Source organism: Nicotiana tabacum, chromosome 5 (genome assembly GCF_000715075.1).
Source record: "Nicotiana tabacum cultivar K326 chromosome 5, ASM71507v2, whole genome shotgun sequence".
Classification (NCBI taxonomy): Eukaryota; Viridiplantae; Streptophyta; class Magnoliopsida; order Solanales; family Solanaceae; genus Nicotiana; species Nicotiana tabacum.
The window spans coordinates 151,521,302-151,536,423 of record NC_134084.1 but is presented as its reverse complement, the minus strand read 5'-3'; the positions used below and the strand labels follow the sequence as shown (position 1 = coordinate 151,536,423).

The 15,122-nt window shown below is 34.5% G+C and overlaps 1 protein-coding gene across 1 annotated transcript; it reads left to right on the top strand.

Annotated features, from left to right (window-relative positions):
- Positions 1 to 6,517: 6,517 nt before the first annotated feature.
- LOC107820474 (non-specific lipid-transfer protein 2-like) lies at positions 6,518 to 7,496 on the top strand. Its single transcript, XM_016646764.2, has 2 exons — positions 6,518 to 6,950; positions 7,232 to 7,496. Exons 1-2 carry the CDS (start codon positions 6,616 to 6,618, stop codon positions 7,239 to 7,241), a joined length of 345 nt encoding a protein of 114 aa, XP_016502250.1. The 5' UTR covers positions 6,518 to 6,615; the 3' UTR covers positions 7,242 to 7,496.
- Positions 7,497 to 15,122: the final 7,626 nt, after the last annotated feature.

Genomic DNA, 15,122 nt, shown 5'->3' with positions numbered 1-15,122 from the left:
CATCATTACGAGTGGATATTGAGCTTAGCTAAGAGTGAAGATGAAGGCTATGGAGAGAAGCTTCTGGATAGTTGCATTTTCTTGTGTATTGAGAGAAAGAAAAAATCAATTACAATACTTGTTCTTCACAGATACATACACGCATATATATATACACTCTAAACTAGCACACCTAATTAGCACTAACTCTAACACTAATTCTATTATAACTAACTTCTAACAACTAACTAACACTATGCTAAAGTGACTGTCTGTCACTCAATACTCTGCCTCAACTTCTCAGCTTCTTACGGTGCAAAACTGTCATTCTAGCATTTCAACACCCCCCTTCAAGCTAGATGGTGTGAAGATATTCAACAATCCTAGCTTGGACAACAAATGATAGTGTTGCACACTTCTAAGTCCCTCTGTGAAAATATCTGTCTCTTGCTCTTCTGTTGGCATATACTCAGGATTTACCATGCCTTGCTGCGCCTTTTCTCTTATGAAATGGCAATCAACTTCTATGTATTTTGTTCTTTCATGAAACACGGGATTGTTAGCTATCTGTATTGGTGCCTTACTAATTGTGATCAGTTGTACTGGGGCATCAATATTGATTTCCAACTCTTTTAGTAAACCTAGTAGCCACATAAGTTTAGCTACTGTCAGGGCCATGCTCCTGTAATCTGACTCTGCCGAGCTTCTTGCTACTGTATTTTATTTCTTTGACTTCCAAGCTATCGAGGAGTTCCCCAACTTCACCAAATACCCTGTTACTGATTTCCTTGAATTTGGACAACTTGCCCAGTCTGCATCACAAAATGCTCTTAAGGCTGTACTCTTTTCTGCACTCATCAACACTCCTAGTCCTGACTCATTTTTCATATACTTCACAATTCTGTAAGCTACTTCAAGGTTACTTCTTAGGAGATTACATGAACGAGCTCAAGGTCTGCCACTATATGTTATATCTGGACTGGTTAATATCAAGTAAAGCAAATTCCCAACCAATCTTTGGTACTTTCTTACATCTTCTAATGTTGCATCATCACTGATGTCATAGTGCTCATCATATTCAATAGTAGTAAGTTTCTTGTTTTGCTCCATTAGAGTTAATGCATGTTTAGAACCTGATAATCCTGATTCTGCAATCAGCTCCAAGGCATATTTTCTTTGGCAAAGCCAGATTCCTTTTTCTGATCTGCACACCTCTTTTCCTAGGAAGTATTTCAGAGTCCCTAGGTCCTTCATCTTGATTTTTTTTGTAAAGTGTTCTTAGCTTCCTGAATGAAACCAGCATCATCACCTGTAATGAGAAAGTCGTGCACATAGACAAGTATTATAACCTGTCTGTTGTGTTTTTTCAGGGTGAATAGAGAATGATCATGCTTGCTTTGTATGAAACTAGCCTATATGGGTGCATTAGTGAGCTTAAGGTTCCATTGCCTAGATACTTGTTTAAGGCTATATAAGGATTTGAGTAGTCTACATCATGTGTTTCCCCTTGTCTACCAAATCCAGAAAGTAGTTGCATGTATACCTCCTTTTCAAGGTCACCTTGAAGAAAGGTATTGTGAACATCCATCTGAAATAATGGTCATTGATTCATAGCTGCTAATGCAATTACTGTCCTAATGGTTACTATTTGGACCACATGAGAGAATATTTCTTGATAGTCCAACCCTTCTTGTTGATTGTACCCTTTAGCAACCAATCTAGCTTCGTATCTCTCTATTGTTCCATCTGACTTATGCTTGATTTTGTATACTCATTTGCAACAAATGGGAACTTAGCCTTTGGGAATAAGAACCATCTATCATGTTTTATTGCTCACTGGTGCATCTATTTCAGCTTATATAATATCTATCCATTTCTAATCCTTCATTGCTTGATGATAGGATGTAGGTTCAATATCTATTATCATTTCAGTATGATAACTCTGATATGCAGTGCTTAATGTGTCATACCCTAGATAGTTGGACATAAGATATAGGCAAGTAGAAGAAGAATGCTTCATAGTTGGGTAGATGTAATATTTTGTCTAGACTGGTGGTTTAGACCTTCTGCTGGTTCTTCTAAGTTGCATATGTGATATTTCCTTATGTGCCACTTTTTCTGCCTGGTCTGACTGTTAAACTAGAGCCTCCCCATCATCACTAATGGATAAGTTATCCAGCTGGGGTATTGCATCTTCATTTTCAGCATGTAGTTGTCTCATTTCTTGAGTAGGAGCCTGCATTTCCTGAACAGGAGTATGTTGTTATGGAGGTGCATATTGTTTTGCATATTGCCTAGTTGATTCAAAGAACAATGCAAGACTTTTTCCTTCTTACATCATCATGAATGTGAATACATCCTCTCTAAATGTAACATCCATGCTGACAAAATTTTTTTGTCCTTGAGATTGTATAAGTTGTACCCCTTTTGAGATGTTGAATATCCCATATGGACTGCTGCTATTGCCCTGAGTAGAAGTTTATCATTCTGTCCGATGACTATAGCAAAACAAAGACAACCAATAACTCTTAGGTATAGTAGTGAAGGTGGTGATTTGTGGAAGACCTCATATGGTGATTTGCCACCTAGTACAAAGGATGGCAGTCTATTTATCAAGTACACAACTGCTAATACACAATCTCCCCAGAAAATGTAGTAGTATACCACCTTAGAACCTTAGTGCTCTTACCACCTCTAAGATATGCCTGTGTCTCCTCTCTACTACTTCATTTTGTTATAGAGTGTGGGCAACTACTTTGATGTATTATCCCATTGTCTGATAAAAAGGTCGTACATTCAGATATGAAAAACTCAACTCCATTATCAATTCTAAAGCATTTAACATTATGGTTAAACTACACATTCACCATCTTGATAAAAGACATTAGAATCACAAGTGTATCACTTTTCAACTTCATTAAGAACACCTAAATCATCTTTGAATGATCGTCTACAAGTGTAAAAAAGTATTTATTTCCATTAGAAGTAGGCACCTTGCTGGTCCTAAGATATCTACATGTATTAATTGAAAAATCACTCTTGCTCTAGTTGTACTGAGGGGAAAGGGATTCCTAGTTTATCTTGCTAATGGACATACAATGCATTTATTGAAATTGCATTCTATAGGCATCTTATTCTTCATGAAAGCCAGCTGCCTCATAACTCTAGCTGGTACATGTCCAAGCCTTCTGTGCCACACATTATTGTTTGTTGTAGCATCTTCTGCCAAACAATTCCTAATCTGTTGTCTGAACTTATTTGCACTTTATCCATCTGGTAATAGCAAGTAAACACCACCCTTTTCTTTACCAATCTCTTTCACTTTCCCAGTGCATAGGTCCTGAAATACACAGAATGATGGAAAGAAAGCATTGAGGAAAACAGTTCCTTAGTTAATTTTGAAACTAATAGTAAGTTGTATTTGAAGTCAGGCAAAGACAGAACATTGTGAATTAATTCACCACCTGTGATGTTACACTTTCCTTGGTATACAACTGATATTGATTTTCCATTTGGAAGATGAACATTACCTCCTTTGGTGTTAGGTAATTTAGTTATATCAGTCAGCAAGTTAATGTTTGAAGTCATACGATTTGTTGCTCCTGTATCAATGATCCAAGGAATATAACATGTTTGAGTCAATTGTGAATTAGTGGTATCTGCCATATTTGCTGCAAACTCTTCTCCCTTGTCCTGATACAATAGCTTTATTATCTGGTTGTACTGCTCATCCGTGAAATAGTTGTGCATTCCTTGTTTTGCCGCATTAGAATCTGCAGTTGTGGCTGCTTGAAGCATATCATCTTTTGCATGAAATTCATCACCCATGGCTGAATTGGCTTTTCGATACTCCTGCTTCTTCTTTCCTTTAAAACCAGGTGGATAGCCCACCAACTTATAACAAGTATCCTTAGTGTGACCTTTGGTTCTATAGTACTCACAGTATAGATTTTTATACCTCTTGAACTTCTGTGGATTATCTTTTGAACTCATTGAAGCAGTAGAATCATTCACCTCATTCATAGGTGTATTGGTCATACAGACTTTACTTTGGCTCTCCTCATGAATCAACATAGCATATGCACGAATCACACTTGGTGATGGGGACAAAAGTAGCATCAGACTTCTAATGGCACTAAAGCTATCATCTAATCCCATCAAAAATTGAAAAATCTTCTGTTGTTTTAGGTGCGTTATGAATTCTCTTGTTTCAGGAATTACAGGCAGAGTTGGAATAAAAGCACTATACTCATCCCACAATAGTTTAATTTTAGAATGATAAGCAGAAATACTGGAGGTACCTTGAGAAACTGTAGCAATTTCGCGATGAAGATTGTAGATCCTTGATCTATTGATTTTGTCAAAATGATCCTGTAAATCAGCCTAAACCTCATGAGCATTACTGGCATAGAATATCCCATTCATTAATTTCGGCGACACAGTGTTCATGATCCAAGTCAAAACTGTGGCATTGACACGTTGTCAATCCTTGCCTAGATCATTAGTAAATTGTTCCTTAGTGCGTGTACCATTTATGAATCCTAATTTTTGTTTAACTCTCAATTTGATCTTCATTGCTCTGCTCTAGACCGAAAAATTCTCGCTCCCAGTCAATCAGACTGAAATTATTACATTTTTAGCGCATATGAAGGTTGTAGATACAACGGATGTCGCGGATTATCAATATCCAACTCCACCATTGTTGATTTACTCAACAATTGGGGATTTGAGAATAGACAAAGAACGATAGAAAATTCTCTCAACAATTTCACAGAACAACTCTCAAAACCAAAGTTTCACAGCTTCGATCAATTCTCTTAGCTCTGATACCATATTAAATTCACCATTATTGAGTGGATATTGAGCTTAGCTAAGAACGAAGATGAAGGATATGGAGAGAAGCTTCTCGATAGTTACATTTTCTGTGTATTGAGAGAAAGAAAAAATCAATTACAGTACTCGTTCTTCACAAATACATACACGTATATATATATAAAATATATAGAAGTACAAACTGAATTTTGTCTTATATGTATAGTGTAATTTTCTGTCTTATATGTCTTATATGTATAGTGTAATCAATTACAGTACTCGTTCTTCACAAATACATACACGTATATATATATAGACTCTAAACCAGCTTACTCAATTAGCACTAACTCTAACATTAATTCTGTTATAACTAACTTCTAACAACTAGCTAACACTATGCTAAAGTGACTGTCTGTTGCTCAATACTCTGCCTCAGCTTCTTACTGTGCACATAGTCATTCTAGCATTTCAACAGATTCAAAATAAAATATATAGAAGTACAAACTGAATTTTGTTTTATATGTATAGTGTAATTTTCTGGCAAAGGAGGTTCGGGTAAACCCCTTCCGCCCCTAAATCACCCCTCCAAGGAGGGAAAAAGATGCAAGTAGTCCTTACAAGTTTGTACTTTGTATGTGTCACTACTGAAAATTATTAAAGGGTTCCAAAATGGAAATTATACCTAAGAAATTAAAAGGCACTGAAGATTCAAGTGGTTGAGTGGCTATACTCTAATGATCTTGATTGGTCATTGTTGTAGCCGAACGAAGACTGCAGAAGTAAAATAAATTTCGTCACTCTCTGTAAACAATTCACGTGACAGGCCTTTAAATCTAGTTCTGCAAAATTCAGAAATCCAGTTTATTTGCTCGAGAATATCATATACTTATAAATTGTTCATATAAGACAGTAATAGTAAAAACAAATTTACCACTATTTATCAAGTTATACACTCACTTGGAAAGTAGGTTAAAATTATTTGACTAGCTAGATATTAAGCTCCGTTTGGTCATAAATTTTGGTATTTTTTTTAAATATTTTGAAAGAGTTGCTTGTTCATGGAATATGATAAATTTTTAAAAAATATATTGACTTTTTTTTTTGAAGTTTCCAAAAATTGATTTAGGGCAATTTTTGGGTGAAATTTTTTTCTTGCGCTCACAAAACTTTAATTTTTTTTCCAAATAAAATACATGTGTAAACACAACTTCAACCTTCAAACGCTAGCTAAGTTAACAGAATTACGAGAAGGAATTGTGCGATGGGGCCAAACGGTCTCTATCAATATACTCCGCCCTTTCAATTTACGTGAACCTATTTCCTTTTTAGTCCGTGCCAAAAAGAATGATTCCTTCCCCTATTAGAAAATAATTTACCTTTATGCAATGATTTATAATCACATAAAATTTATGTGCCTCATTTTATACCACAAGTTTAAAAGTTTTCTCTCCTTTTTTTAAATTTCGTGTACAGTCAAACGAGTTCATATAAATTGAAACGAAAATAGTATTACTTTTCGACTGCCTAAATTCTAACGTGGTCCATAAAACATCTTACACGTAAATCTAACTTGATTTAATTATAGGTAGCGACACCTTCCTAATTATGTACCACTAAAAAGCATTGAATTTAACCCAACTACCAACTGATTCTTTCACACCTCCATTTGGCCGAACATTAATTTATGTCCAATTTTCTCTCTATAAAAACCCTACGGTCTCACTAGCTTTTTTACACAACACTCAAGGTAGTAACATTTGTAGTACTATCCTCCTCTACTTCCTCCAAACTACTCTCTATTGTTCTCTAATTTTTCTTTTAAGAATGGAAATGGTAGGCAAGATTGCATGTTTCGTGGTTTTGTGCATGGTGGTGGTTGCACCTCATGCAGAGGCACTAAGCTGCGGCCAGGTTCAGTCTGGCCTGGCTCCTTGCCTCCCTTATCTACAGGGCCGTGGCCCTCTCGGAGGCTGTTGTGGTGGTGTTAAAGGTCTGTTAGGTGCAGCCAAGTCCCCAGCTGACCGCAAGACTGCATGCACTTGCCTGAAATCGGCCGCTAATGCTATTAAGGGTATTGACATGGGCAAAGCCGCTGGACTCCCTAGTGCTTGTGGCGTTAACATTCCATACAAGATCAGTCCCTCCACTGATTGCTCCAAGTACGTTATCCACTTTCTTTTCTTTCTTATATGAGTTTACGATCTCTCATTTAATACTAATATCAAATTACATTGATGTAATAATAATTTGCTAGTGAGTATATAACTTAATCTCCTTTTGCAGTCCATACACTACCTACATCTTCATTTTTACTTCAATATTTAGTCACTTGAAAGTTGGGTAACATAACTATATATTTTTCGATACATATATAATCACAGATTTCTAATACATTGAATTGTGTGTGTGTGGTTAATGTTGGTTTCATGTGACAATGCAGGGTCCAGTGAGGTTGATGAAAGATGGATCAGTTTTCCACAGGATAATTTGTTAGAGAAGAAGAATAAGAGTGATCGAGTATGATCCTGCTTATGGATCCATTTTGATTTTGTGTTTGTTGTCTCTATATTTTCTGTTTTGTCTTTTGGAGTCATAATCAGAGTCTTGTAATGAAACTTCAACGGTTGGTTGTATTACAATCCAATCAGCTTGATAATACATCTATATTTCTATGTACTAATTAATTAATGTCTCTTCTACGCGGATTAATACCTTCTCTCTGTTCCATTTTCTTTTTATTGTTTTTTCATTTACTATTCATTAATGCTCTAAAATTATTTACATAATTAATCGACTAAGTTAGAAAGTGCTTACGTTGAACTTGATGAGTTGGTACCTAAAGAAGATATATGTTAATTAACTTTGTAACATACTCCGTAGTCCCTTCGTCCCCCAAAAGAATACTAGTATGGTTCGGATTTCCAGAGTCACGAATTGTAACTAATAAAATAAGATGTGACAAATAAAATACACAGGAGAGGCGCTACAACAAGAGGCAACACTAGGGTTTATATGTCGCACAATTGTCAAAAAGCCGTCGTATAATATTATCTTTACATTATCTATCTATATCTTTATATTTATTTATATTATACTAAAAATACAAAGGTTTTTACTGAAATGTCGTTTACTTTTTTACCCTTAAAAAAATTTATATGGGATAAATCTGTAATTTTATTATTTTCCTAATAGTTAAAGGTTTAAAATCAACTAAACTTTTGGTTATTTAATCTTTCATTAACTGACCAGGCTATCCTAATATTTAGGATTTTAAAATCATTACGGTTTTACCTTATAAATTTTTCAATTCCAACTATGTAATAAACTAAGGTTTAGCTTATATAAATTAAACTAATTAAATATTAAAACGGAACCCTTCCTCTCCACGTTCTTGTATTTCTTGTCAGCCATCCTGAGAGGTAAACTTTCTTTTCCATTCTTTATTTGTGCAATGACAGTACTTATTGATCACAGTGAGTTTCTTTTCTTTTCTATTTTTGATGTTGCACATATGCTATATGTGCTTTAAATTTTTTTGTGCTTCTTTTAGTTTCTTCTTTAAATTTGACAATTTGTAAAGAGATTACGAATGAGAGCTTTTGTTCTTCAGTGAGTATGAATTGGAGTTGGAATAGGCACTTGCGACGAGATGATCAGTAGAGATTCGATTGGAAGGAGAATAAAAAATAGCCCTGAGAATGTCAAGGCAGTGTAAATTAAGATATGGAATCAAAATAATATATAAATTCTTTTTCTAATTGAATAATTGTATAAAATAAGCCATGTTAAAAGTTAAACTTTTCAGTTTATAATTATTCAAAGTATGAAATATAAAGCATGTTAAAAGTTAAGTTAGACCTTAAACTCTTTGCATACGAGACTTTTAGTTCAACTCGTATTATGCATCTTAAAATTTGTTTGTGGTTTTTACTTTAGCGATAGTAATTTATTCTTTTTTATTCTGTCGGACAAAATTCATATAGTAATTTTTATTGATTAAAAAAATAAAATATTTTGTATTTTGTACGCGAGAAAGAAAAAATCATTGTCTTATTTTAGTTATACTTCATACCATTTGGGTTTTATAGAATGAACTTGAAAAATGACCGAGACAAAAAAAAAACAAAAAAAAAATTGGACCAACTTGAAAATAGCTTTTTAAAAAAATAGAAATTAAGGTCTTAAATCTTCAAAGGTTATGAAGGTGATGAAATTATAAAATAAGAACTATGTTTAAGTTGAATATATGGAATGATGAATTAGTTTCTTCATTTATTAACGTAGCTATGTAGGTTAATATTCAACAAATTCAGGAGCTTAAATTTTTATTTTATAAATCAAACTCTATTTTAATTTAATATATATGTGATTTTTTTTTAAAAAAAAATAGTATTCATCAAGATAGGGTACACGCGCAATGTGCTTACCCGAATACTAATATAGGCAAATAGTTGCAAATCTATATATATCTATAATCGAGGGACTTTGGCCCGGTGATGTGACACTCTCCTAACCAAGGATTTCAAACTATCTTTTTTCTTCATTTTTTTATGTTTCTCCCACTCATTCTTTTTATTTTAATTTAATTGCAATGATTATGTAGGAGTCTAAAGTCATGTCTCTTGAAAAAGAATTTCAAAAGTCATTACTATTAATAAATAACCGTTTCTTTGCATGAGAAAACCCAACGGCCAAATCGAAGGACTTGTGCCAATTATATACAGAATCTAATGCCTCATCACAATGGTGAGGAATTTCTGCATCATGTATATTGAAAAGGCAACTGAAAAAGTTTTTCATATTTGACTTTGATAATCATTTGTCATCTTCAAAGCTTTAGTCCATCTCTATGGAGTGGATGCATCATCTCCCTTTTTTAAAGGTTCTGATTTCCTTCCTTCATTCAAACGTATACATTTTTATTTTTCCTTTAATCACTTATCCCATTTGAATGGATCACGATTACGGCATTTGAAATCATTCTGGAAAAATGACTTCTAAAGGAGATATAAGGATCACAACCTTTCCACTGATATCACTATTTGCATATTCTCATTTGACATCTTGCTTTCTGCATATTTCATTTCTCTCTATCTGATATCAAAAAAAATAATTCGCAAAAATATTAGTGAAATCCATGGTAATACCTTGAAGTCGGCCCATCATTTTTTCCCGAGTAGTAGGAACTGAAAAAGTAAGTACGTACTTTTGGTAATTTTTATATTGCAATCGTTGTTGCACAAATTTTACGAACATATCTTGGACATACTTGGTTAATTTTCAGGTTTAAAACAAGAAATTTGCAGCCTGAAATTTGGGTGCTAGGACAGAGAGAGATCCTTGACGTTGTAGCTTTGAGGTAGAGAGTCGTTACTCCCTCCGTTTCATATTAAATGAGGTACTTTCCTTTTTAGTCTATTCCAAAACAAATGATATATTTCTAAATTTGGAAATAATTGAACTTTAAACTCTTTCATTTTACTCATTTACCCTTAATGAGATGCTTTTATAGCCACACAAATGTCATGGCCCCACAAACTTTTTACCCCTTAAGCTTTTAAGACCACAAGTTTCAAAAATTTTCTTCTTTTTTCTTAAACTCCGTACCGAATCAAACTAACCTCATTTAATATGAAATGGAGGGAGTATTTCATATGTGTGGATGTTGGTCGGGTGTGAATTTTACATTTTCCAACTGGCCAGGTTTATTAAAATCTCCACTTTTCTTAATACTAATGACATTTCTATTTGTTAAGATCTTTTTCTATGAAACTCACGTGCTAACTCGTATCTTGAATTGATGCTGAGTTTTATATAACCATTTGAATCATGCAAGATATATATTATTATGAATTTATGACTATCTATTGAAGTTAATATTAAATCTATATATTAATCTAAAGCAGGGACTTTAGAAAGTGATGTGGCATATCTTATCGATTGAGAAAATGTATTTATCTATTTTCTTAGATTTTAGAGATTTTTCTTCTCTTTTCACACAATAAACTCAATTAATAAACCTAAAAGAATAATTTCCAGAAATGGTGCATTAGTTTTCTTATGTTACACCTATTGTGTCTCCTCTCTTCCCTCATTATTATGTACCATTACAACTTTTTTCTGTAACGTCTTCTTTTTTCTTGCAAGCATCTTTTCAACCTTCTTCTTTGTTTTGAATTTTTTTTCTCCACTTTTTTGGTCAGGTTAATTATTTTACTTTTTGTTAAGACCTACTACAACACTTTTATGTAGTAAGATCTTTTTCCTACAGGCCTCTCACCTCTTCCCTAAATTTTGCAACCTGTTTAAAGTTAAATTTACGCACCAATCTCAAATTACTTGCGCATTCTATGTCGTTCAAACTTCGTTTTACTTTAAATTTGAAAAACAAGAAGGGACATCAATAGGCAGTAAAAGCATCAAACAAACAATGAAAACAGAGGGAGTAGATATTATCGTCGAATGCGTTGAGTTTAGTAGAAAAAGAAAGAAGAGGAGTCAGATGCATGACTTTTGATGGAGTAAAAAGATTCGTGTCTTTTGAAGGAAGAGACAGAGCAAAGCCTACTAACTCATATATTGATACTGAGTTTCAGATAATCATTTGAATCATGCAAGATGTATTATTATGAGAGACTTGACACAAAAGGGTAAAGTTTTTGTTAAGATCATTCATTACGAATAGGATGAGAATAGAGAAAAAGAAGGGGAGATGGAGATGCACCGGACTCCGAAATGTATATTGAATGAATGTGTGTATTATATAGAATAGTAGAACAGATTTATCATTTTTGTTATAAAGCCAAATTAGGAGGAAATTTTTCTTAGTAAGAGAGGAAGTAACATGTTAGGAGGAGAGAAAGAAGAAAAGAAACGAAAGAGACGATAAATGAAAGGGAAAAAAAGAACTAGAAATGAAAGGGAAAAAGAAAAGAAGAAAGTACATACATTTCTTTTTCCATTGTTACCTAATCTAAAACTTTTTGATTTTTATCTTCTTCTTTTTCATCTGTTACATTTTTTCCTTCTTCTTATTTTTTTTGGTTTACTTTCCATTTCTCTTTTCTTTGTCGTAAATATAGGAAACTTTTAAAAAGGAAAAGAAGGTGTAGAGTGTAGATTTTACATATATATCCTATGGCCAAAAAACACGTTTATATTTTTCTTCTTCTTCTTTTTTTTTCCTAATTAGCTTTGTTCGTTTTACCTCCCCTTATTTGAGGAATCCCACTTAAGATCTTTAATTTGTGAAGATTAAGGATCAGACAATCGTGTTTAATTTAGAGGAGTAGAAAATTGATAATTTTTTTGTGCTCAAATATCTCTAACTAGTTTGGTTATTTTCACCTTACCTTACCTAAATTCCCCTATTGAAAGCCACTTATGAGTTATGAGGGGCTTTGAATCTGCAAATACCGTTATTTTTCATCGACGCACTACACCGGTTTTTGGGGATGCTAGAAGTATCTAATTTGCTATTTCTTTTGGCAGCTTGCTCATATACCATGAGAAACTAACTACTTAGTGCTTTTTATTGATCATATAGGTAATAGTGCTTGACTTTGGGAAGTATACTCTTTATGATGATATATGAAGAGGTATGTTTCTTTGGTCAAAATGAGTGTTTTAGTTGGATTAGAAGCCAACTATAGTCGAAGATTTAATAGTATGATATGATGAAGTGGAAGAAATAAAGAAAGAAGAGAAAGAGAAAAAAATAAAGAAAATAATTACAGAAATTGCAATTTTACTAACGATGAATGACGAAAACATTAAACAATATATTATGTGTTTTTATTACTAATTGTTGTTTCTTTTACCACAAAAAGATTTGTTACCAAATGGTTGTATATGTAAAGTTATTAAGCATATATCGTTGTAGTCTTATTATCATTCTTTTTGTTGCCTTCAATTTTTTTTCGTGAAACTGAGCTAACCGTTAAAATATAAATATGTTTTACAAATTCAACTTATAGAATTAAAATTATAAAAGAAGTTTGTAACGCTCATTTATTTATCTTTATGACCGCGCAGAGCGCGACAAATTCACTAGTAATAATTAAAAAGAAGGGGACAAAGTCATAGATAGTGTTGACTAGTGGGTATTTCGGTTTTTGCGGCGCCACATTGAAAATATTTCATCAGCGTTTATGCTCACGTAAAAAATCAAAAACTAGAACATAAAGAATACTATATGTTTTCTGCATATAATGTTGTAACGACCCGGCCAATCGTTTTGAGAGCTGTAGCTCCGTTCTCCCATTTACTGCTCATTTCGTGCTCTACAACTGTTATATGACTTATTGGGTTAGTTGGTTCGGGTCCGGAGAGATTTCAGAGGGAATTGAGACACTTAGTCTCATAATTGAAAGCTTAAGTTGAAAAAGTTTACCGCATGTTGACTCATGGGTTAACGACCCTGGATTTAAACTTTGATGATTCTGTTAGCTCTGTTGGGTGATTTTGGAGTTAGGAGCATGTTTGGATTATGATTTGGAGGTCCGTAGTGGGATTGGGCTTGGAATGTCGAAAGTTAAATTCTTGAAAAGTTTGACCGGAAGTGGACTTTTTGATATCGAGGTCGGATTGGGATTCCGGAAATTGAAGCAGGTTCGTGGTGTCATTTGTGACTTGTGTGCAAAATTTGAAGTCAATCGGACGAGATTTGATAGGTTTCGGCATTGTTTTTAGAATTTAGAAATTTCAAAGTTCATTAGGCTTGAATTGATGTGCAATTCATTTTTTCGATATAGTTTGAGATGATTCGAAGGCTCGACTAAGTTTGTATCATATTTTAGGACTTGATGGTATGTTTGGTTGAGGTCCTAGGGGCCTCGGGTTGATTTCGGATGGTTAACTCACTTGGAGTTGAATTTGAGAAGCTGCTAAATTTTTTTTCCTGTTGGTGTAATTGCACCTGCGAGGGTCTTGGTCGCAGGTGGAGCGCAGGTGCAGATTTGAAGGGAGTCAGCAGAGGTCACAAGTGCGATGGGTTTTCTACACTTGCGATTGCGCAAATGTGGGACAGGGGTCGCAGAAGCGAAGGCCCCCTGGGTAAGTGGCTTTCACAGAAACACTTGTTTTTCCGCAAAAGCGGACACGCAGGTTCGAGCCCAGGCTCCGTAGGTGTGGGAATACCTGGGCAAAGCTTAAAAACGAGGGTTTTAGGAATTTTCACCATTTCGAACATTTTGAGCTCGAATTTTGGAGATTTTTGAGAAGATTTTCATGGAGATTTTTGTGGTAAGTTTCTTGTGTTCATTTTTATTCAATAATATTGTTTCCCCATTGATTCTCCCACCTAGATTGTATGGTTTTGAGGTGACATTTGAGGGTTTGAGGCTGGGGATTTTGAAGAATTGGTTTTGAGGATTTGAGTGGCGATTTGATGTCGGATTTCGATAAATTTGGTATGGTTAGACTCGTGGTTGAATGGGCATCCGGCTTTTGTTACTTTTGTCAGATTTCGAGACGTGGGCTCGAGGGGGAGGGTTTGAGCCAATTTTGGATTTTTGAGGTATAACTTCATAATTTCTTGTAAGATTGATTCTTTTAGCCCGTATTGATTGTATTGTACTACTTGTGACTAGATTCGAGTTATTTGGAGGCCGATTTGCTAGGCAAAGGCGTGTTAGAGTAGAGTTTTGCTCGAATTGAGGTAGTAAAACTTCTAAACTTGGTTCTGAGGATTCGAAACCCCGAATTATATATTATGTGATTGGTGTTGAGGTGACGCACATGCCAAGTGACGGGCGTGCACCATGAGAATTGTGACTTAGTCGATTCCATGGCACTGTATAGTGGTTCTATCTTGTTGATATCCGTATTTTTATCATCTAATAAAGTAATTAAGCTGTCAGTTATGCTAGAGATCATGTTTAGGCTATATGTTGGTACTGTAGGGACCCTTAATGGTTGTTTCTTGCTGTTGACTTACTGATTTCATTGATATTTCGTACTCAGCCATATTCATTCATTTCATATCATATCTCACTCTCTATTGTTATTTATTAATCATCATGTTCGGGCTAGTTTTATGACATAGTGGACCCGTGAGATAGACGGGAGAGATTGATGACTGAGTGAGGCCGAGGACCTGATTATGAGTGACATTTATGGGATCGGGCGGCACACCACAACGATTATATTGATTTATGATAGCGTTTGGGCTCAAGGAACCCCTCCAGAGTCTGCACACACACCCAGTGAGCGTGGTTGATTATATTGAGGGATGAATCTTCCCTGGATATGGATCTTGTCCGAAGCATTATATACCTGAGGATGGATCTTCACCACGGGCTAGATTGGTCCTACTCAGTATTGGGTGACTG